The sequence below is a fragment of the Sceloporus occidentalis genome, unplaced genomic scaffold, assembly GCF_023333645.1.
Source record: "Sceloporus occidentalis isolate IW3139 unplaced genomic scaffold, rSceOcc1.0.p SCAF_17, whole genome shotgun sequence".
Lineage (NCBI taxonomy): Eukaryota > Metazoa > Chordata > Lepidosauria > Squamata > Phrynosomatidae > Sceloporus > Sceloporus occidentalis.
This window is the reverse complement of record NW_028316997.1, coordinates 2,901,969-2,926,906: the sequence shown is the minus strand read 5'-3', so window position 1 is coordinate 2,926,906 and position 24,938 is coordinate 2,901,969. Positions and strand designations below refer to the sequence as shown.

At 41.4% G+C, this 24,938-nt stretch overlaps 1 protein-coding gene across 2 annotated transcripts in view; it reads left to right on the top strand.

Moving 5' to 3' along the window:
• LOC149302745 (ubiquitin carboxyl-terminal hydrolase 15) overlaps positions 1–24,938 on the top strand; it is a 56,794-nt gene that overhangs the window by 13,260 nt on the left and 18,596 nt on the right. For both annotated transcript variants that reach the window (XM_089481993.1, XM_089481992.1), the window contains exons 3-6: positions 16,880–17,010; positions 19,363–19,489; positions 20,410–20,555; positions 20,864–20,922. In XM_089481993.1, coding sequence (XP_089338119.1) covers positions 16,880–17,010; positions 19,363–19,489; positions 20,410–20,555; positions 20,864–20,922 — 463 coding nt within the window. The remainder of the gene's footprint in view (positions 1–16,879; positions 17,011–19,362; positions 19,490–20,409; positions 20,556–20,863; positions 20,923–24,938) is intronic.

Sequence of the window (24,938 nt, the reverse complement as noted above, 5' to 3'; positions counted from 1 at the left end):
CTTAGATCGTGTGCTCCGCGGTACCTGGTCCAAAATTCGCTTCAGTAAAGCATCTATCGTTCGAAATGGGCAAAACTAACAAGCCCCATTCCACCCCGAAGCCATCGGGGTCGAAACACAAGGGATCTCTTACCTCGGTCCGATCCTTCTTTCCGGCGGCTTCTGATCAAGATTCCCGGGACTCCTGCCATAGGCCGCCATCTTCGGCAGCCAGCCAGGCCAGTGATGCACCTGAAGACGGTACCCCGGACGAGGACCGCATCTCCCCTATTCCAGTGGCACGATCCTGTAGAGAGAAGCTTGATTTGTTACCCTCGAAAGATGACATCGCTGTCATTATTGATAAAGCAACGCAGGGCATACGCTCTAGCCTTACCGATATCCAGACAGACATCCGCCATATTGGGGGCCTTGGAGGAAGATCAGCCGCGCATTTTCCACACTGTGGATTCCTTATCTTCTCACCTGCGGCAACAAGCGTTGGTGATCCAGCAGCTGTCAAGGAAGTTAGAGGACCTGGACAACAGAGGCAGACGGAACAACATTAGGGTGAGAGGTTTGCCGGAATCGATCGACCACCCCGAGCTACCCTCCACCCTTCAAACTATTTTTAACCTGATCTTACGCAGACCTGAGGACACAGATATTCGCTTTGATAGGGCCCACAGAGCCTTGCGTCAAAAACCCTCGGGCTCCATGCCCCCCAGAGATGTGGTCTGCTGCCTGCAGGACTATCCTGTGAAAGAGCTTATACTCCGGGCATTTCGTAATCAGCCTACCTTCGCCTGGAATTCCCACCATATCACGGTCTACCAAGACTTATCACCTGCTACGCTTCAAACTCGCCGACTACTTCAGCCCATCACGAGAGCTTTGCGGGAGGCGAACGTCCCCTACCAATGGGGCTTCCCCTTCGCCCTAATTGTGCGTCGGGGCAATACTACCCACATTATCCGGCAACATGGAGATGTCCCCGGCTTCATCGACGCCCTTGGCCTCCCTTCCTGTGATGTCCCGGATTGGGAATACTCTTTTCAAGCGCCTGCCGGTCTGTCGGATCCCACCAAAGCCTGGTCACCCAGACCGCAACGCAACAAACGCCCGAGGCGACTAGAGGGCCCCCGTCCGTGAGTTTCCCGTGACCAGCGTCATTTACCAGATCCTCCGTACCGGGTTGAGTCTGCCTGCTGTTTTGCTTTCCCGTCCGCGATGGCTGTGCTACCGGCTACCCGGCCGCTTCTCTCTTGACCCGTAGGGGACTCCGCAGCGTCGCCCTTTTGAAATTTTGGGCATTCTCCTTGCGGGACTGCCACAGATCCGGGACTCTACCACGTTTGACTTATTTTCCCTACCGCTGCGGTCGCGTCGCATGGGTTACGGTATTTTTTCTTTTTTTGGGGGGCACGGTTGTGGGTTTGTTTGATTTTTTAGGGTGGGGGGTTCTTTCTTTCCTATTTTTATTTTTCATCTTTCGTACTGTGTGTGTTATTGGTTTTGTGGTTTATGTGAGGGGTCCGCCTGCATCAGCGGATGCGCTCTCCACTTCCGGGGTCTGCTGCCCGCTGCTCACATCACCCACCCTGTGTGGGGCTTATACATTTCCACTGCAGCTGCAGCTCTCTAGAGCTACAGGCCCCCGTTGTTTTCTCCCTAACAGCCTTTTATTGATATGTATATATTTTTTTTTTTTCTTCTATACGCACCTCACACACTTACTCACTTTGCCTCTTAGCCCGTTTCACTGTTATGTTTCAACGGATTTGGATTTCGGTTGTTTCGCGGACCAGCCGCGATCTATGGTTTTTGTGTCCTCCTTAATTTTACACATTGGTTCTTTCACGTACACTCCCCAAGGGCCGGCCTGCCTCGACCCATCATAGGGTCGTGGCGTTGGTTCATGACCTACCGCCAGGTCTCGTGGCTCAATATTTGATGCTTCGGCATCCAGGGTCTCCTGCTGTGCTCGCTGTGCACACTTTTGACTCTTGTTTTCGTTTCTGTTGTTTTTGGTTTCATGGTGTTTCTCTTTTTCCTGTTTATTTTTGCACTACTGCTGTGACGCTCGCTCCGCCTTGTCCCCCCAGATACCTTTTCAATGACACCTGAGCACATCAAATTTACCTCTTTAAACGTCAGAGGTTTAAATATGCCCCAACAGCGTTCTAAGCTGCTTTATGTTTTGCACTCATTTAAGACGCATGTGGCGTTCCTCCAGGAGACGCATTATAAGTCCTCGAGAGAATTTAAGCTACTCAACCATCACTACTCTCATAATTATTTCTCTAGCTCACCTGATTCTAAGACCAAGGGTGTTGCGATTCTGCTACACAAGTCGCTCCCCTTCCGTCTACTGGACGTTTGGAGGGACTCGGAGGGCAGAGCCATCTTTCTAAAAGGTTACCTAGGTAATCAAAAGGTATCTTTTGGTAATGTGTATGCTCCCAATCGCGGCCAGTCCTTGTTCCTTTCCCGTATTCTGTCCCGCTTTGGAGACTTCCGAGAGGGTCTGGCTATCTTCGGGGGTGACTTGAATATGACGTTGGATCCCTCTAAAGATTCTTCTTCCCAATCCTCTCACATCCCTTTTCGCCATATTAAAAGAGTTCGGAGGGCCCTTCACCTTGGCCAGTTGGTGGATGTCTGGAGGTCGCAGCATCCCGACGGCAGGGATTATACCTTTTTCTCCTCCCTCCACAACCGTTATACCAGGATTGACATGTTGTTTATGTCTCATCCCCATTTGCTTCAATTGCATTCCTCTGAGATAGGCATACGCTCATTTAGTGACCATGCTCCAGTCCACTTCTCTTTGCATATGTCCCCTTCCAGAGGTAGAGTATGGAATTGGAGGCTCAATGAAAATCTGCTTGACAACCCCATCTCGTTATCTGACCTTTCTGACCGCCTTACGGAATACTTTTCTGACAACGTTACTGACGAGCTTCCCTTCCCCACGATATGGGAGGCCCATAAGGCCGTAATCAGAGGTCATCTCATTAGGTTGGGCTCCATGCAGAAAAAATCTAAATTGGCCAATCTGTCATCGCTTATTGGGCAGATTCATCTCCTGGAACAGTCGCATAAAGCCTCGTTAGACTCGACGATTCTCCCCCGACTGCATGCTCTACGGACACAACTGGCCTCCCTTCTGGATGGTAGGATACGGCTTTCTTTTTTGTTGGCGAGGAAGTCCTTTTATGAGCTTGGCGATAGGCCAGGCAAGCTTCTGGCCAGGGCTCTGAGGTCCAGACGGGCCGCCTCGTTCATTTCGAAAATTAGACACCCTTCGGGTTCGCTGGCTCATGAGTCATCTGAGATTGCTGGATGTTTTCGTTCATACTATCACTCCCTTTACAATCTGCCCTCTGGGTCTTCGGGGTGCTCTCGATCCTCGGATTCCCTAAAGGCATATATAGAGAAACATTTGCCCAGGCGCCTGGATTTGGCCGCACGGGAGGCTCTGGATGCTCCTGTGTCATGCGACGAGGTGAAGGCTGCCCTTAAGTTGGCCCCCAAGGGTAAAAGCCCAGGTCCGGACGGCCTCACCAGTGTCTACTATGACCGTTTCTTCCCGGTCTTAGGTACACACTTAACGACCCTTTTCAACTCCTTGGCTGAAGGCCTTACCCCGGACCCCCAAACCAATTTAGCTCACATAACCGTCTTTCCCAAGCCGGGTAGGGATGCTGACTGTTGCTCTAATTATCGCCCCATCTCCCTTATCAATACGGACCTCAAGCTTTTGGCGAAGGTTTTGGCCCTTCGCCTCCAATCCTATATCCCCTCTTTAATACATAGGGACCAGGTGGGCTTCGTACCCGGAAGAGAGGCTAGGGACAACACCATCAGAGTCCTCAATCTACTGACCCATGCCAGGCGGCTCGACGTGCCTTATGCGCTGATCTCTATGGACGCTGAAAAGGCGTTTGATAGAGTTTCTTGGCCGTTTCTCTTTCAGGTCCTGGACTCTATTGGCCTGCCGAGCCTTTTTCTTAACCAAATTAGGGCTCTGTACGCTAACCCCTCTGCACGGGTTAAGGTGAATGGCATCCTATCTGACAGTTTTGCTATTCGGAATGGCACCCGTCAGGGCTGTCCCCTTTCCCCCCTTCTCTTCATCTTGGTGATAGAGCCCCTGGCACAGGCCATTAGGATGAATAGTAATATCTGTGGCATTTCGGTCAATGGTCACACACACAAACTCGCTATTTATGCGGATGACATGCTTTGCATGGTCACTCGACCGCAGGTCTCCCTCACACACATTATACACGAACTGGACTTTTTTGCGACCCTCTCCAATTATAAAATTAATTTACACAAATCCGAGATCTTGGGGATTAACATTCCTGACTCGGTTAAAACGCATATAGTTCATTCCTTTCCCTTTCGGTGGGCTGCCTCTGCGATCAAATATTTGGGAGTGTGGATCCCTTCGGACCTGTCCCGGCTCCAGCTTCTTAACTTTGATAAGCTGCTTTCCTCAGTACATGCGGATCTCCGCAAATGGGCAGTCCCGCACATCTCATGGTTCGGCCGCATTGGGGTTCTCAAAATGAACATCCTCCCCAGGTTCTTATATTTATTACAGTGCCTGCCCATTTCCCTTCCTAAATCGTACTTTCAGAAATGTCATAAGGTTTTTCGGAACTACATTTGGGCGGGGCGGAGTCCTCGGCTCTCCCTCTCCCATTTAACCAGACCTAAGAATAGGGGGGGACTGGGGGTGCCCAATCTCGAATGGTATTGGATGGCGTCTCACTTGCGTCGACTTGTAGAATGGTCTCTGGAGGTACCTAAGCTATGGGTTTCCCTGGAGGACTCTTTCTTTGTTCACCATATTACAGCCGCCCCGTGGTTACCGTCCTGTTACTGGACGTTGACAGTCACCTCCCACCCCACAATTCCGGCCACTTTGCGTGTCCTGAAGCGGGTGGCTTCTCGGTGTCTCCTGACGTCCGCTCCGAGCCCTATGCTCCCCCTCACGCACAACCCTGACCTTGACCTCACCACACGCAGGGGATTGCGGAGTTTGTTCCCCCCCCCACATTCCGTCCCTGTCAGGATCCATCAGATCCTGAGGGGCGCTTCCTTTCGCCCGATAACTGATCTCCTATGCCGGTCACCCCCCACCTTTCAGCTTCTTTTCGTATACCACCAAGTCAAGCACTACGCCGCCACCATGCTGCCGGCTCCCCTGATTACGAGGGAGTTGCGTGCTCTTGAGAAATTGTGTGTTTTATCTGAGGAACCAGCCCACTTGCTATCTCACCTTTATGCGTTATTGTCGGACGAACAGTGCAAAACGAAACCATTCTTCCTGAGTCTGTGGGAGAGGGATCTTGGGATCCCATTTTCTGAGGCTGACTGGGACAAAATGATACTACTTACCCACAAAGGCAGCATTTCAAGTAGGATTCAGGAATGCTCCTATAAATTTTTGTCCCGATGGTATAAGGTCCCCGTGGAGTTGCACCACTACCTCCCCCTTGTCTCCCCCCTGTGCTGGAGATGCGGCGTCTCTGACGGCTCGTACCTACATTTGTGGTGGGACTGTAGGGAGATACGCCCTTTCTGGTCCGCCGTGGTGAAGGTGATCAGGGAAGTGGCCGACCCCAATTTCGTAGCCTCCCCTGCGGCTCTCCTGCTCCATCATACGCAATCTTCTCTCGGTGTCTATAGGCGGTCCTTACTTGTCCACCTGATCCAGGCGGCTTGAGCTGTCATTCCCCGTTATTGGAAGTCCCCGAGACCTCCCCCCATTGATGCTTGGTTATCCAGGGTCAATTTTATCTACCAAATGGAGGACTTGGTGTCGTCTTCCAGGGGAAGGGAATATGGGAATGATCTCACCTGGCTCCCCTGGACGACCTTTATCTCATCCGCCCGCCTCCTTGACATATGCTACTGATCCCCTCCCTCTTGCCACCTCGGGTTCTTTGGAGGTACGGTTTTCCTCCTCCTGAATCTCTGCTGGACGGACTACTGTCTTCAGGCCCCGTCCCCTCCTTGCCTAGGGTTGGGCTGGTTCGTGTTGTTTGTCGCGTCTCGTGATGGCCGTTTCTTTTTCAGTACCATTCCGCCGCAGCATGTGCTTTTTTTCTTTTTGTTTTGTTACTGTTTATTTTTACTTCGCCTTGTTGTTTACGTTGTGACTCTCCAGTTTTCGCTCCGTCGTCGTTACATTGGATTGCTGGTAGTGCCACACTTGCCTCGGGTTACTCTGACCCTGGCTCGCCGTCTATGCCTGGTCCGTATACCACGTAGTCTTTAGCTCTGTTGTTGTTACGACTTGTGGATCATAACTACCCGTTGTCCTCCTGTTCTGTACTCTATCATGCATATTGTACTTGTTTTATTTGTTTTCTCTCTGTTTTGACAATGTGCATAACCAATAAACGGAGATTTGAAAAAAGAAATTGAATCTGACCTAATAACTCTTCGCATGATATCATTCCGGGTTTTTTTCCAATTCCTTGCAATGATTAACTTACAGGCTAATAATAGTTGTATAATCAATTTTTTTTGTACATTGTTAAAATTAGAGAGTCCCATATGAAAGATGAATATTTGAGGCGTTATGTCAATTTTACATCTCAATATATCCTTAATAACTCGTGAGAGAGTAACTATTATTTTCCCTATCTCTTCACACTCCCACCACATATGGTAAATATTTCCCTCTTCCTTTTCACATCTCCAGCAACGATTAGATATGTTTTTATTATATTTTATTATTTGTACCGGTGTCCTGTACCATCTGTGTATAATTTTATAATGTAATTCAAGCATACCTAAACAGTGTGTATATTTCCTAATTTGATTATATGCTTTTAACCAGTCCTCCATTTGGTAACTTTCTCCTGTATCTTTCTCCCATTTTTCTTTATTTGATAAAGATTCTTCTAATATAGGACTATTTTTTAATACTTTTTTTTGTAAATTATTCTTGATTTATGATGTTTATTTAGAAATTCCTCCACTCTCTGGGATCTCGTAACTCCTACTGATTGCAAAAAATATTTTATTCGTATATAATTAAAGATGTCTGAAGCCGATAGATTCCATTTCTCTTTGAAAAGAGGCCAAGTTAAAAAAGTTTCTGCGTCGTACATGTCAGATATAAATTTTATATTAGATCCTCTCCAATTGCGTAGATCTAAATCGCTTATATAATTTGTCAATACCTCAATTGGAGTTGAATAGAGGAGGCCTTTATCAATTTTCATGTACTTTTTCCACTTTTGTAAAGTTATTATTGAATCCTTAATCACAGCATTATCACAATTTACATGTTTGGATCTTTCATAATTTAGCCAAATAATATTATAAGGTTGAATAGGATTTATTGCCTCCTTTTCTATTTCAAACCATGCAGTATTATCGTTCTGTGATTTATCCCATGCAAAGGTGTGAGCTAACATGCAGGTTTCATGGATCTCTTTTATATTTGGTAGCGCGAGACCTCCTGTTTGATTGCTTCTAGTTAAATTTTTATAAGAGATTCTTGGAGTCTTATTTTGCCAGGCATATAATGAAATCAAACTTTGGATTTGAGAAAGAATGGAGTAAGGAACCCTTAAAGGTATTGCTCTCAAAACATATAATATCTTGGGAATATAGTATGCATTTAATACATTGATTCTCCCTAACCAAGAGATTTCAAGACCTTTCCATTCGGAGAGTTTTTTTTTTTCATTTTGTTTATGAAGAGGGTATAGCTTTCTCTAATTTCTTTTAAATTGTATTTTATTTTAATACCTAGATAATCCAGAGTTTTATTTCCCCAATCTACGTTTATATATAACTTCATTAGTTTGGCTTGTGCCTCTGTTTGATAGAGTGAAATGATCTGAGTTTTATTGATGTTAAATTTATAATTTGAAAAATTACCATATTCGTTAATATCAAGTACGTATTTTATTGATCTATAAGGATGTGGGAGTGTTAAAATAATGTCATCTGTGAAGAGAGTTATTTTATATTCATTATTTTTTATTTTAATTCCCATTATCTCTGTTGAATTCCTTATCGATTGAGCTAAGGGCTCAATCGATAAGGCGTAGAGGAGAGGGGCTAAGGGACAACCTTGTCTTGTACCATTACTTATTTCGAATCTGTTTGATATAAACATAGGGCCTGTAATTTGAGCTGAAGGAGTTTTATATAAAACTAATACATTTTTCTTAAATTCACCCGAGATGCCAAAAGCTTCCATTACTTCTGATAAAAATTTCCAGTCGACCGGGTCAAAAGCTTTCTCAGCGTCAAGCGCTAGAAATGCAGTGTATGTTGAACTTTTATTGACCATATCTATAAGATTCAGTATTTTACGGGTATTGTCCGTTAGTTGTCTTCCTATGAGAAAACTCGCCTGATCCATATGAATTATATCTGGAAGATATACCTTGAGCCTTTCGGCTAAGATCTTTGAATAGATTTTAATATCAATATTTAATAAAGAGATGGGTCTATAACTAGATACTTTACTCGGGTCTTTATTAGGTTTTAAAATAGGACATATTGATGCTAGTAACATCTCTGGTGGAAAACTTGATCCTTTCATCACTTCATTAAAGGAATTAAATAGAATTGGTACAATAATTTCTTTAAATATTACATAGAACATTGCCGTATATCCATCTGGTCCAGGAGCTTTCTTCTTTTCTAAATTCTCAATTACTTTTTTTATTTCTTCTTTACTTATTGGGGCATTCAAAATTTCTAATTTTTCTTTATCTATTTTTGGTAACTTGAGAGATCGAAGGTAGTTTTTAATTTTTTCATTTGATTTAGGAGGTCCTGTTAAATTTGAGACTTCTCCATTATTATTCTTCTCCATAAATATGTTAGCTTGTTTATGTAAATCTTTCACGATCTCTTCCCTAATTAGTATAAATTCATCTAATCTCCATTTTCTATTGATTCTATAATCCTGATTATTCCTAAATTCAATAAATACTGGAGCATGATCAGACCATGTAAATTTGTCCTATGCTAGATTTTATTATAGAACCTAAATTGTCTGGTTCTGTTAGTATATAATCTAATCTTGAATAAGAAGTATGTGGTTGAGAAAAAAAAGAGAAATCTTGTTCTCTAGGACAGAGAACTCTCCATATGTCAAAAAGTGAGTTATTTTCTAGAAAATGTTTCTTGCTTCCATTTTTATGTTTGAATCTATTATTGATTTAAAGGGTATTTTCTTATCTTTTTCTGGGTCAACAATACAGTTGAAATCTCCTCCCATATATAGTATACCTTTTTTCAGCTGTTGAACTCTATTGTAAAGTTTTTTCGTATAACTAGAGGGGTTAATATTTGGTGCGTAAATATTTACTATTGTATATGTTATATCGTTAATTTTACATATCAAAATTTGAAATCTACCTTGTGGATCATCTTCATGTAGAATAAGTTTGAATTTTACTTTGTTACAGATTATAATTGCTACCCCCCTTTTTTTGACGGTCCCTTATAAATTTGAATAAAATATTTCTGGGAAATTTTTGTATCTCCATATTCTATGTGGGTCTGTTATCCAGTGAGTTTCCTGGATTAAAGCAACGTCCCCTTTTTTTTTTTTTGACAGAGCATATCTTTCAGATAGTTTCTTTTTAAGGGTGAATTTAGGCCTTGCACATTCATAGTAACTAATCTTAAGAAAGTACCCATTTTTGTGTATCATCGATATGCCTCATACCCCCTATATGCCCTGAAATTCATAATACCCCCCATACACCACTATAACTCACCCATACACCACTCTGGCTCCTCCCCCTCCCATACACCACTCTGGCTCCTCCCCCCTCCCATACTCCACTCTGCCTCCTCCCCCCTCCCATACTCCACTCTGCCTCCTCCCCCCTCCCATACTCCACTCTGCCTCCTGTCAGCCACGGAGGTTCACAAGACACCAGGGAGCCGGGTAGAGAGGCAGAGTGCTGAATGGTAGGGGGAGGAGCCAGAGTGGTGTATGGGAGGGTGGCTCCCATACACCCCTCTGACTCCTCCCCCCCTCCCATACACCGCTCTGCCTCTCTACCCGGCTCCGTTACTGACAGGAACTTTCACTGCAGCTTCATAGAAGCCTCAGCGTAAGTGAAGGTGAGTAACGGAGGCTGTCTGTGCGATGCAGACCCCCCACCGGCTGACAGAGAAGATGATCCTCTGTCAGCCGGTGGGGGTCTGTACGATGCACACAGACAGCCTCCGTTACTGCCCTTCACTTACGCTGAGGCTTCTATGAAGTCAGTAACGGAGCCGGGTAGAGAGGCAGAGTGATGTATGGGAGGGGGGAGGAGTCAGAGGGGTGTATGGGAGGGGGAGAGAGACGGAAGTGAGAGACCGGCCGACAGTGAGGGGAATCCAGGTCCACTGCAGCGTTGCGGGGATCTGGATTCTAGTGTTATAATCCAATCTCTGTTTGAGGTTGGATTATAATTTTTATAATCGATAAAAATCGATTCATTTAATTGATAATGAAAATCGTTGAGAACGATTTTCATTATCGATTAGCGATTTTATCGATTAGTTGTTTCAGCCCTAATGAAATCATGTTTGCCAAATATAAAAAAGAAAAATAAATATTGTATTGTGTAATATGTATCTTCTACGATTTTTAAATTAATTTTTTTTCTCCTCAGTGTTTTATTATGTAATAATAAAAAAAAGTAGTGAAGTGTTATCTTTTATCGATATTAATGTTAAAGTGAAAAAAGAGAAAAATAAATAAATAAGAGGGAATTATAGAATTATATTATATCGTGAATTGAATATCTAGTGAGTAATAGAGAAAGAAAGAAGATAAATAAATAAATAAATAAGAAAAGAGTTAGAGTTATATTATATTGTGTAGCGATATGTCTTCTCCAAGACCTTAATATATTATAAATATCAACGTGAATAGTACAAATTTGTGGAGTCGTGTTTATCAAAGGAGAAAAAGTTATATTATATTGTGTAGTGTTATATGTCTTCTACAAGACTTTAATAAGATATTAATATCTAAGTGAATAAAGTCATAAAAAGTGAGTAAAAAAAAAAATGAAAATAAAAATTTAGTAGTGAAGTGTTATCATCTTTTATAGATATTAATATTAAAGTGAGGAGAAAAAAAATAAAAAAAAATAATAAATAAAAGTAAAAATGTATATATACATTTTCAATCAAAGGGTATTTAAACACTATATATAGACTAAATATTACATATATATTCAATAGCATAAGCTTTATATATAGTTTTTCTTTTACAAAATACCCCATTGTTTAAATTTTTCTCTTGCACTTTCTATATTCTTAATATTCACTGATGTACCTTCACATATTTTAATACTAGTAGGAAAACCCCTTCTATATTTTTCTGTCTTAAGATAGTAGTCAATTCTTCAAATTGTTTCCTTTCCTTACGAATTGTTGACGATATGTCAGGATAGAACTTTAAATTTTTTAATTTATTAGATAGCATTGGATTATTCCGTAGTCCTCTATTGAATTTTTCTTTTGTGTGTAGACTAGTAAACCTCACCGATACATCTCTTGGTAGGTCTTGTTTTATTTGGGTTGGTTTATTAGTTCTGTAATATAGTTCCAGAGGTATATACCGTATTTTTCGCTCTATAAGACGCACCTGCTGATAAGACGCACCTAGATTTTAGAGGAGAAAAAAAAGGAAAAAATATTTTGAGCTAAAAAATGGGCTATAAAAAAAGGACATCATCCTCCCGTCATGCCTGCACAGAAAAAAGCTGGTCAGACATGATGGGAAGTGTAGTTGGACTACAAGCGCCGTACTGCGCATGCGCCGGCGCCATACGTGACACGGCGCTTGCGTCAAATCCCCCCGTCCTCTCCATCCAGTCCGCCCTTAGCCGTCGCAACGGACCAGAGAAGAGGAGAGGCGGCGGTCTCCAGATGAAGACCTCCCCTGGACGGCGAAGCGAGACAGAGACTGTCCGGGACACTTTTGGTGAGTACCGTATTGGCTCGGATATAGGCCGCCCCCGTATATAGGCCGCACCCTAAAAGTTTGGTGCTTTTTTAAAGAAAAAGTTTTTTTCTTTAAAAAAGCACCAAAAAACATACTGCCACTCTGCCCCCCCCGCCCCCCGAGATATGCTACCACTGTCCTCCCTCCCCGAGATACGCTGCCACTGTCCTCCCTCCCCGAGATACGCTGCCACTGTCCTCCCTCCCTGAGATACGCTGCCACTGTCCTCCCTCCCCGAGATATGCTACCACTGTCCTCCCTCCCCGAGATACGCTGCCACTGTCCCCCTCTGCCCCCCCCTCCCCAACTTACCGGAGCAGACTCCCGGGTGTCTTGCGGGGCCGGCGGGGGACATCTACGCAATACAACTTCCGGTGCGGCACATCCGGCACCGGAAGTTGTATTGCGTAGACGTCCCCCGCCGACCCCGCAAGACACCCGGGAGTCTGCTCCGGTAAGTCCGCGGGGGGTGCAGAGGTAAAACGCATCCGCACGATGCGCTTAGACAACCTCCCGTGCCGGCACCCCCCCCCGTGGGAAGTGCTGGCAGGGGAGGCTGTCTGAGCGTATCGGGGAGTAGGATGCAGGTCCCCTGCACCGCTGCGGGGGATCTGTATCCTAACCCCGCTGCCTGCCCGGCGCCCGGGACTGCATGTCCCGGGCGTCGGGCGCTAGACCCCGAATATAGGCCGCACCCCCACTTTAAAGTCTTAAAGTGGGGGAAAAAAGTGCGGCCTATATTCGAGCCAATACGGTATATCGTTGCCCCCCCCCCCTCCCTGCCTGCATCTTCGCTCCATAAGACGCGGCTGATTTTTCATCCTACTTTGGGAGGAAAAAAACTGCGTCTTATGGAGCGAAAAATACGGTACTTGAATATTTGATTCAATGTTACTTCTTGTATTAATTCCATTAAATAAGATTCTAATTCATCTTGAGAGATTGTTTCCGGTATTCCTCTTATTCTTATGTTGTTTCTACGGTATTTGTCTTCTTGATCACTTATTTTAGTTTCCAGAGATTTAATCTTCATATTTAATTGTATATTTTCTGCTTGTATAGACTTTTGATCTTCTTTCATTTTTAGAATTGTATCTTCTTGAGTCTTTAGCAATACAAATATTTTAGCAACATCTTCTTTTATCTGAAGACTGTTTTCTTCAATATCTAATTTAATTTTCTTATAGAGATTATTTATTAATTCGGGAAGTGTCTCCTCCTCGTTATCTTGGGGTGGGTCTCTCACCAGATGAGTTGAATCTCTGCGACCTTCAAGTGTTAATCTTCTGTTGATTGGAGTACTATCTTGAGTATGTGTTTTGGGAGAATAAAAATCATTTATTATTTTAGTTTTTTCTTGTTTTTTTTCCTGATTTGATTTTTCTTTCTCCTTTCCTTTTTTTAGGACCCATAATTTTCTTTCTTACTCCTTCTCGTTTAAATTAAATTAATTTTGAAGGAATTCCCACTAGCAATTAGGTTCCACTTGTTTCAGCAGATGGTTTCAATGGGATTCAATCTAATTTGAACTTTTGTCTGCTGTATCTGTTACACAAAAGGAATCTAATTACTAGTCTTATAATGATTTTCACTGTTATTTTTAGAGCATTCCACGATAAAATCATCAAGGGAGACTTGGTATACATACTTGTGATAAAGTTGAATTGTATCTCTCTATTGATTATCTCATTACGATTCATATATAATATATTTTCATTTCTAATATTATCGTCTCAATTATCCTTCATTATTTTCAAGCTATCTCTTTGATTTTATTCCAATAGTATTCCAATAGTTTTATTCTGTGTTAATAGGTGCAGGCTATATTATCCACTACCTAACTCTCCTCTCCTCCATTTATCCTCCATATATCCATTTTAGGGCTGCAACTAACGATTATTTTCATAATCGATTAGTTGGCCGATTATTTTTTCGATTAATCGATTAATCGGGTAAAAAAAAAACAATATGCAAATTTTTCGTTTATTTTAAATAAAAACGTATAATTTACAATGGCATTTCACGATTCGCCTTCTTATTTTACTGACATAATAATTAAAGCTATATTTTAACAAGAACTCAAAAAATACCAAAAAAAGCTTTACTAGTAAATATTCATGTAAACTATTTTTGCCCAGTTATGCACATCTCACCCCCAGCTTGCCTCTCTGTCCCAGAAATGCATATCAGGAGGGGTATAAGGCATATCAGGGGACAGAGTGGCATATAGGAGGTATAAGGGGATACCTCCTATATGCCACTCTGTCCCCTGATATGCATTATACCCCTCCTGATATGCCTTATAGCCCCCTATATGCCACTTTGTCCCCTAATATGCCACTGTGCCCCCTGATATGCCTTATAGCCCCATATATGCCACAGTGCCCCGATATGCCACTGTGCCCTCCTGATATGCCTTATAGCCCCCTATATGCCACCATGCCCCGATATGCCTTTTACCCCTATATGCCACTGAGATGCCACTGTGCCCCCTGATATGCCTTATAGCGCCTTTATGCCACTGTCCCCCCTGATACACCTTATAGCCCCTTTATGCCACTGTCCCCCCTGATACACCTTATAGCCCCTTTATGCCACTGTCCCCCCTGATATGCCTTATAGCCCCTTTATGCCACTGTGCCCCCTGATATGTCTTATGCCCCCCCGATATAAGAAAAACTGACATCACTAAAATTGTTTTTTTATATTTATATTTATTAAATATAGACCAAAAAAAAATACACAATACAATATAAATATATATAAATATATGGACAATAAATCAAATATTATAGACATAAAAAAAAACCACAAATGCACATAATTAATAGATCCCGCAAAAATTCTACCTGCCCCACCAGGGGTTAATATATCAACAGAAGAAACACAGGGCAAATGAGCATAAAAATAAAGATAATACTTACCCAGTGCTGCTTACTTGTCCTGTTTTTCTTCTGTTGATATATTAACCCCTGGTGGGGCAGGTGGAAGTGGCAGTGAGATGAAGTAGCGAGGTTGCGCACATCGCGCACTAAAATCCAAATCCCCAGCAGGCGCTGCAGCGGGACCTGGATCCTCTCCGGCAGCCGGTAGGGGTCTGTGTGATGCGCGAAGACAGCCGCTTCTCCCCTCCGCTTCCGTTGGGGCTTCCATGATGGAAGCCGCACCGGAAGGTCACGTGACGCCGGGTTCAGTAATAGAAGCCCCGGCGGAAGTGGAGGGGAGAAGCGGAAGGGGAGAAGCGGAGGATGTCTGTGTGTTTTGCACAGACCCTCACCGGGTGGCAGAGAGGATCCAGGTCTCCTGCAGCTTTGCGGGGGGGTCTGGATTCTACAGTTATAATCCGATCTCTATTTGAGATCGGATTATAGAAGGACGGGAGTTTTTCAGAGCGTTTGCTCTGAAAAACATAATTTTATAAATCGATAAAAATCGATTCAACTAATCGATTATGAAAATCGTTGACAACGATTTTCATAATCGATTATTATCGATTTTATCGATTCGTTGTTGCAGCCCTAATCCATTTGCATTTACTCTGTACTCCATGTGTTACATCTTATATTATCACTTAACATGATGCTTAATATAGTGTAAGTAAGATGTAATATATAGATGATCTCGTTCCTTATATTCTCCTTATTTGACGAGGAATTGAAAATTGGAGCTTTACATATGTAGTATATATATAACCATTGTGCCACAAATAGTTCATATTACTCATGATTGGTAGGTATACAGAGTTGTTATTGTTTTCTAGAATTCTGTCTTCTGTAGATGCTTCTGTGAGTGTTAACTTACGAATTATATTCAGCACTCTCATATCCATGTGGTAGAATAGGTTTGATGGTGTCGTTTATTTGAAGTAAGGGAGGAGGAGGGAGGAGAGTGGCAGGTTGTAGATCCGGGAACAGCCTGGCATCAAGGAGACTTCAATCGACCACCGATTGATCGATCACCGATACCTGGTCTCTCTATTTCTTTCAACGGTCCGCCCCATCGGCTCACGGGACCAAACACTTCATCCTCGCGCAGCCACTACCTTCAGTCCACGGACATCGTCAGGGCTATCGAAGTCTTCCCGGAGTCCCACGGCAACCGGGACCCGTCACGATCTTGCCGCACCTGTCGCGGCTGCAGCCGCTGCTGCAGCTCCAGCTGAAGCAGATCAGGATCGAGAGCAGGGTCAGCATTGCACCATCTGCTCTCACACCCGCCTCCTACGCTCGGCACGCCTTCTCACTCGTCACGTCATCACACTCCGGCTAGCCATATTATGACATATTTAATAAAGGTGCAGTGTTTTATTTTCTTACAGTTGGGCTATAACTCGTATAATCCTATTGTGTTCTTAGTGAGATAGTATGAGAGATAAACAGCCCTCCTTTATGTATCTTATAGTACAGGCATGGTGGAGGCTGCATTTGATCTGGTGAAGACAGTTTTCAGACTGTAAAGCTGCAGATTTTGTGTGGTTAGAAATCCTTCTCAGGCACTACAAACAGTAGCTCTTAGTAATCTCTTTGTAGAACTTGAGTGACTACCAAAAAAGAATAATCATCTCAGCATTTTGTCTTTATTTACTACATATAGAATGGAGGGAAGCCCCATTTTAATACCTGTGGTTTTGGAGTGGGATGTCCAACAAGCTCATATTTGTGTGATGGTCTAGTGTTCATGTACCTCTGGTCATATAGTGTACATGCAACAGTGTGTAGAAGGGAAACATAAATGATTAATCTTAATTTTTTAATGTTCAAATCTGTAATTTGTTCCATTTCTGCCTGGTAAATTATGTCAATTCATTCAGGTAATGTCTGATAACCTTTCAAGTGCACCTGTTTCATGGAAAGATAGGGCATTGACATCTTTTGTCATGTTGTTTTATAGATGCTGATACACAGTCACTCAAGGAGCACCTCATTGATGAACTTGACTACATTTTGCTGCCAACTGAAGGCTGGAACAAACTTGTTAGCTGGTACACATTGATGGAAAACCAGGAGCCAGTAGCACGCAAGGTACTGTCTGCTTTACGGCCATGGCTTACACAATACCGAATTGGTCAGAAATTTGAAAAATGGTCGCTGTGTTTTGCCCTTGGGCGGTGCACCCATGTGCTACCTGGCACTTATTTTTATAAGTGTAACAGCTCCTTACAGCACTATGATAAACACAACGGCAATAGGTGTGGTACAGTGTGGAGAATAGATGCATAACTTATTGATGTATGCAATACATACGTTATTGGCATATCTGATGCTTCAGGTTATATTCTGCTCTTTATCAAGCAAGCAGTTGGGTTTGGTAAAAAGCTGAATTGTGTATAACCTGAGAGTATGCTCACTGGACGCTACCTAACGCTGCATCATGCTACTTGGTTTGTACAGGTAACCAGTCTACTTCATGGTACATGTAAAAAACTGGGTCAAAAACAAAAAAAGGATTTTGAGTATATCACTCTATTCTTAGACTACCCAAGGATTTTGAATAGTACATGGGGAATATGAAACCGATGCGGCACGTAAATAGGTCTAACTAATGGAATTCGTTTTACGGAAAGCCTCACTGTGAAATGGTCAGTGTTTTAGGATACTCAGGCATAATCTTTGACGTTCTGTTCAATTATTTTTTTTTATTGCCCGGTTTAGTTATTTAATAAAAGTAGGAAATAGATTTTACCCAGACTCCTTTTTAAGCATTTTCTGTTAGGTGGTATAATAATGTAAGTGGTAATTTAGAGAGGTCTTTGTCTCTATCTCTATTTCACCCCAGCAATCATTAACCCCTTAATGACAAAGCCCGTACATGTACGGGCTCAAAATGCATTGTTTTCAGTGGGTTTAGGGACCGCCCATTGTCCTTAAAGAGTTAAAATCTAAATTAAATACACACCTTGCATGATTGGGAAGTGTTTACAAATATTTAGCCCCCCCTTTTAACACTATTAAAATATTGTGCTGAGCCAGTGGAGACAAAAGTGTATGTGTGTGGAGGGAGCCAAGATGTTATGATCAGTGATCTACTCTTTTTCACGATGCATGCCGGTAGTATCAGTGTCGCATAACAAGTAGATTACTATTTTCAGATCCCTTCTCATTAGTTTACTTTGCAGTTAGACTTTTTGCCAGATCAACTCCAGCTAGAGTAACTGGCAGGTAGTCTTTGTAGTCCTTAAACTATACATTATTTTAATACATCTTCTGAAAGGCTTTACTTAGTATAGAAACCTCAAAACTATGCCAAGGAGGTTATGGTATCTGAGGGTTTCATTGCTGTATTACATGTATGTTAGGTTTAAACTCTATAGTTGTGCCATATGAACCTAGAATTTGCTCATTTAAACTCTTTGCCTGTTTTTTTTTTTCTTCTACTTATTTTAGATGTCAAGCATTAACCATGGCACCTTGTGGCATTCAGAACATTTATTTTTTAATTACAAGTTTTAGATGTTAATGTCTGTTAGAATGAGTACTACACATTCGCATATTACAATGTTTTTTACTATTTAATTTGTAGATTCTTCAGCTGCGTTACACGTTCTTTGGGTTTTGATGTTTTATAGTTGGCTGTAATCACTGCACCTATGCAGACTATACAGATTCTCCTTCGTGTCCGTCTTCCACTTCAGATACATAGTTGCATATGTTGAAGAAGAAGAAAGAAGACCATCGGGCCATTTTCCCTGCTAAGCCCTTTGCTCTCCAACTTTTAAGCTCTCAACACACTTTTTTTTATAATAAGCTGGTCTTTTAATTTACCGTGTGTTTGCTTGTGTGGAGGTGGCTGTCCCTAGTAGTGTTTTAGAGCAAGTGGCACATATATATATATATATATATATATATATATATATATATATATGTGTGTTGTGTACGCTTTGTGGTTATTTGCGCTTTCCTGTCTCGTTTTATGTAGTGCCACAGGATCTGACGCCCGGTCCATGCACTGTTAAGCAGTGCACAGTAACACATCTTGGAGGTGTGTGTGCTGTATGGGGCATGAATCTCTGCTCTCAGCGTGTCACGTCACCTCACACCAACTGCCTGTCTAGGCCTAGTTAGCCTAAGCTCAATGTTTAATGTAGCCGTAAAGCTCATCAAAACATTGATAAGTTTCAATTTGTTTTGGAGATATTTAAGTTAAAAATAAGATTTTTACCTAGCATAACTTCTGTACTGAACGCAATACTTGTTTTTGTTTCTACTGACATTAACCTATGAATACATCATATAAAGGCTCTTTAGGCCTTCTACATTTACTACTAAAATGTTTTTTATTTATTTAATGTGTGCTCCTTTAACTTCCACTTCTGATACAACATGATGCAGTAACAATTAATTGATCCAGAATGCTAAAATATATTATGTTTGCAGGTGGTTGAACAGGGTATGTTCGTAAAGCACTGCAAAGTAGAAGTATACCTAACAGAATTAAAACTGTGTGAGAATGGGAATATGAGTAATATTGTAACAAGAAGATTTAGCAAAGCAGACACAATAGGTATGTATATGATGAATAGTAAATATAGTTGCAAGGAAATTGATTGGTGGTATTTAAATGCAAGAAACTATCCAATAACTACAGTAGTCCAAAATAAATGTTCACTGCTTTGTTCTTCTGTCCCAAAAACATAATCTTTTTCCTTGAGTGTTATGAAAAACAGAATGAAAGACTACCAGAATGAATCTTGTATTATTACCGGGATACCTAAAGAATTTTGTTTCTCATAGTTGCAAGCTACAGAAAATGTATTTGTTCATTAAAGGGGGAGTTATCAAGAGAGCTGTGGTTTCTTCAGCCAGAAAGGCCAAGTTGACCCTGCATAATTCAATGAGTGAGGAGACCGGTTATAATTATACAGGGTCATCCAAGCTGTTCCTATAGGAGAAGCTCGTTGTGGTTGGACCTTCATAATGTAGTTAAGTCAATAACCCGAAACACAATTCTGTTGCAAACGCTCCCCTAGATGAATAAACGCTAAAATTGTAGCAGCAAATTCAACTGCAGGGTTGTCAAGCTGTCACAAGTAATCAAAATTCTGCTTTTATTCTTATTTAAGGCTTGTACAATCTACGGAAGTATGGTAATGGTGGTTTTTTTTGGGTTTTTTTTTATAATGAAGTTCAAAAACAGGATATATGTAACTTGTGCTTAATTTTCCCCATGTTTACCCATTTAAAGAAAACCAATCAATGTTTTGTGATCTATTAAATGCAGACATGAATTATTCTTGAATATGCATAGTTGAAAATGAACTTTGCGTTCAAGGTCATATTTTTCTTTATCAAACTCAATCAAGGATGATATTGTATACTGCTGAATAGAATGGTCTACCTGATTACCTGCAAGGCAAAGCTTTTATTTATGAAATGTATATTTTATATTTCAACTATTTTTTTTTTATTTTTTTTGAAATCCAGATATGATTGAAAAGGAAATGAGAAAAATCTTCAGTATTCCAGAAGAAAAAGAGACCAGACTGTGGAACAAATACATGAGCAATACATTTGAGCCTCTGACCAAAACAGAAAGCACTATACAGGATGCTGGCTTGTATCAAGGACAGGTAGAGCACCTTTTCTTTTTTTGTAGAAACATGTACATCTGAATTGAATTTGATAGATAGCTCTTTAAAATTGATTTCTCCTTATCCTTTGTGAGGTACCACAATTGTTTTTTGTTTTTTTTATAAATACATTTACGGGATATGTTTATATATATATATATATATATATATATATATCTATATCTGCTTATTGGAACCATAAGGGATTGGGCTGGCGCTAAATACAGAATATTATATTTGATATGTAGTGGAAAAGAGACCTTGAGATCAGCCATTATATTGTTCATTTATTTCTCTGTTTTACACAGATGCTAGTAATAGAACAGAAAGGTCAGGATGGACAGTGGCCGAGAGGTACTATGCCTAAGTAAGTTGTGGATGTGTCTATTTTTATATTTCTTTCTTGGACATTTAAAGAGCAAAAACGTATTTTTTATATCTATCTTGGTTACCAATAAACATCCTTAAGATTTATGGGAAACTTAACTGCATATGTCAAGTTTAGCTGAACAGTATGATCTTTTATTTTGTAATACCGTTTACTGTAACTGTAAGGTTACTGTAACTTTAACCTTTGTAGATAAAACGCTTGTCAAAAATGTGTTACTGCCTTGCTGCAAATGGTCTATGTTTCAGGAACAAAATATATATTGATAAAGTGTGTGAGAAATATGCTGTACGTGACAAATTTTGAATGGGATCTGATCTCGCTCTGCAGAAATCTATACCGCTTTTTAATGTTTCAGGTGCAACCACCAGAGATTTACTATGCTCTGCACAAGAGACCCTGTTGCAATGCAAGTATGTATGGTGTTTTGGTCACTATGCAGCTCTTAAAGAGACTGTTTATCACTAAAGAAAAATGTATGTTAAAGTACTTTGAGTACACTAATATGCATTCTTTAAAGGAAAAAAAAAGTAAAATCACTTACATTAAGTAGAAGCTGCAGCTCTTGAGCTGGCTGCTTCCTCCATGGAGCATTTTCCATATAAGTCTCATTAAACTCCCATCTGCAGCTGGAGCTTACTGGTGGTAAGTATGTCATGTTCTAGGAGATGTATTCGACAAACATACAGTGGGGCAAAAAAGTATTTAGTCAGCCACCAATTGTGCAAGTTCCCCCACTTAAAAAGATGAGAGAGGCCTGTAATTTTCACCATAGGTACACTTCAACTATGAAAGACAGAATGGGGGGAAAGAATACAGGAAATCACATTGTCTGATTTTAAAGAATTTATTTGCAAATTATGGTGGAAAATAAGTATTTGGTCAATAACAAGAGTTCATATCAATACTTTGTTATATACCCTTTGTTGGTAATGACAGAGGTCAAACGTTTTCTGTAAGTTTTCACAAGGTTTTCACACACTGTTGCTGGTATTTTGGACCATTCCTCCATGCAGATCTCCTCTAGAGCAGTGATGTTTTGGGGCTGTCGCTGGGCAACACAGACTTTCAACTCCCTCCAAAGGTTTTCTATGGGGTTGAGATCTGGAGACTGGCTAGGCCACTCCAGGACCTTGAAATGCTTCTTATGAAGCCACTCCTTCGTTGCCCGGGCGGTGTGTTTGGGGTCATTGTCATGCTGAAAGACCGAGCCACGCTTCATCTTCAATGCCCTTGCTGATGGAAGGAGTTTTTCACTCAAAATCTCACGGTACATGGCCCCATTCATTCTTTCCTTTACACGGATCAGTCGTCCTGGTCCCTTTGCAGAAAAACAGCCCCAAAGCATGATGTTTCCACCCCCATGCTTCACCGTAGGTATGGTGTTCTTTGGATGCAACTCGGCATTCTTTCTCCTCCAAACACGTCAAGTTGAGTTTCTACCAAAAAGTTCTACCTTGGTTTCATCTGACCATATGACATTCGCCCAATCCTCTTCTGGATCATCCAAATGCTCTCTAGCAAAATTCAGATGGCCCCGGACATGTACTGGCTTAAGCAGTGGGACACGTCTGGCACTGCATGATTTTAGTCCCTGGTGGCGTAGTGTGTTACTGATGGTAGCCTTTGTTACTTTGGTCCCAGCTCTCTGCAGGTCATTCACTAGGTCCCCCCCGTGTGGTTCTGGGATTTTTGCTCACCGTTCTTGTGATCATTTTGACACAACGGGGTGAGATCTTGTGCGGAGCCCCAGATCGAGGGAGATTATCAGTGGTTCCTGTATGTCTTCCCTTTTCGAATAATTGCTCCCACAGTTGATTTCTTCACACCAAGCTGCTTGCCTATTGCAGATTCAGTTTTCCCAACCTGGTGCAGGTCTACAATTTTGTTTCTGGTGTCCTTCAACAGCTCTTTGGTCTTGGCCATAGTGGGGTTTGGAGTGTGACTGTTTGAGGTTGTGGACAGGTGTATTTTATACTGATACCAAGTTCAAACAGATGCAATTAATACAGGTAACGAGTGGAGGACAGAGGAGACTCTTAAAGAAGATGTTACAGGTCTGTGAGAGACAGATTTGTAGGTGACCAAATACGTATTTTACCGAGGAATTTACCAATGAATTCATTAGAAATCCTACAATGTGATTTCCTGTATGCTTTCCCCCCATTCTGTCTCTCTTAGTTGAAGTGTACCTATAGTGAAAATTACAGGCCTCTCATCTTTTTAAGTGGGAGAACTTGCACAATTGGTGGCTGACTAAATACTTTTTTGCCCCACTGTATCTCCTGTACAGAAAACTGCATAGATGTGAGTAAAGGAGCCAATGCGTACAAGGGAGATTCTGCAGAATCCTACCGTATTTTTGCACGGGGGTTCGCCACAGAAGTTTAAAAGGATCTCTTGGTTATAATGTGCATGTGATGGCTGAAGTGTCCCTTTAATCAAGCCATATTTTACGCAATGGAATAGGCACTCCTTAATTGTGGCTTTACCAATAATTTGTTGTCCCTTTATAATTTAGACATACCGAGACAACGTTATCAACATTTTGCTTCTCAGTGTATATATTACATTTGTTTATTTTTGACTTGCTAATAAACTAATGTCAGTATCTTATGTTTAAGAACTTTCATTTGTCTTTATATGGACAGGTACAATTAGGGATAGGTTGGAAAATATGAATTAATTAATACGTTCAGCAACTGTGTAATAAACAGTTCTTGAGGTATGTTCCTAAGTCTGGAAAATTGAGTCGACTCAACTGGCGCTGCTTGATCATAGATATATTTCAATGTGTCCAGCAAACATTAGCACAATTATTGGTGTTAATGTTAAGCAGAAGAAAAACAGCAGAGGCTATGCCAAGCATGTGACAATAGATAGGAGGCAAATGCAAATGGAAAAATCAGTTAATTTAAAACCAGTGTGGTCTGACTTGCTAAGTAAAAGGCCAAAACATCCATGCATGTCCATTATGTTCTAAAATTGTGAACACAAACAAAGAAGCAGGAGCTGTGAATGCAGATTGGCGGTGCTGTCAACATATTTGGTGGAAATTTCTGTGTTGACATAAAATATATAAATATAGATATGATATATACTGTACTCCCAAGCACCCAATCTATTTAGGGTACTGAGCACATTATATTTATTGGTCCCAGAATGTGAAGGGACCATGTTAACCAGACAATTTGTAACTATTGAGACTGAGCTACATTTTAACTTGTCGGAAAAAATGATCTTGTTACAGCATAAGCGATCGTGTTAATTTTATTTTCGATATAAGGGTGTGGTTCCTGTAAAAAAAAAAAATAATAATTAGTTAGTGTTCTCACCTTTACGTCAGTGGGCCACTACCAATTGCAGAACAAAGACTAAAGTAAAGGGGAATTTATAGAATAACATTGTTTCCAACCCTAGAGGAGAACTGCTTCACTTGTCTGTGAAATGTACAAACACACTTTCCGACATGTTGATTGTAATTGCATAGGAATATGATCATGCATATTCTAACGTATACAAATGTTTGTGTATAGGTTATGCTGAGTGTGGCATGCATGAAATGGATACAATTTTACCTTTCTTTATATTATAAAACAAATATTGTCTTATATCCATTGTAGTTAGCAGGAGGAGGTGGCGGTTGAATCCATCACCCCAAACCTCGTCCCTGATCCACCACTTACCTATGTGGCCAAAGCAGGACGTATATCCATAACACAAACCTATTTATCTATTCCATTTGCCAATTCAGCATACCTATCTTCCTCACCAATCACTTTACGAACACCTCTCCCCTCCTTCAGTCTCTTCGCTGGCCGCCTGTGCGCTTCAGGATTCATTTCATAATCCTGACTCTTATTTTCAAAGCCCATCATAGCAGTTCCCCTACTTAAACCTCCAAATACACTCCTAAACGGTATTTCCCCGCATCCAATGTCAACACCCTTGCTCTCATATTAGCTCACCTTTCCTAGTCCTTCTCCTGCAATACT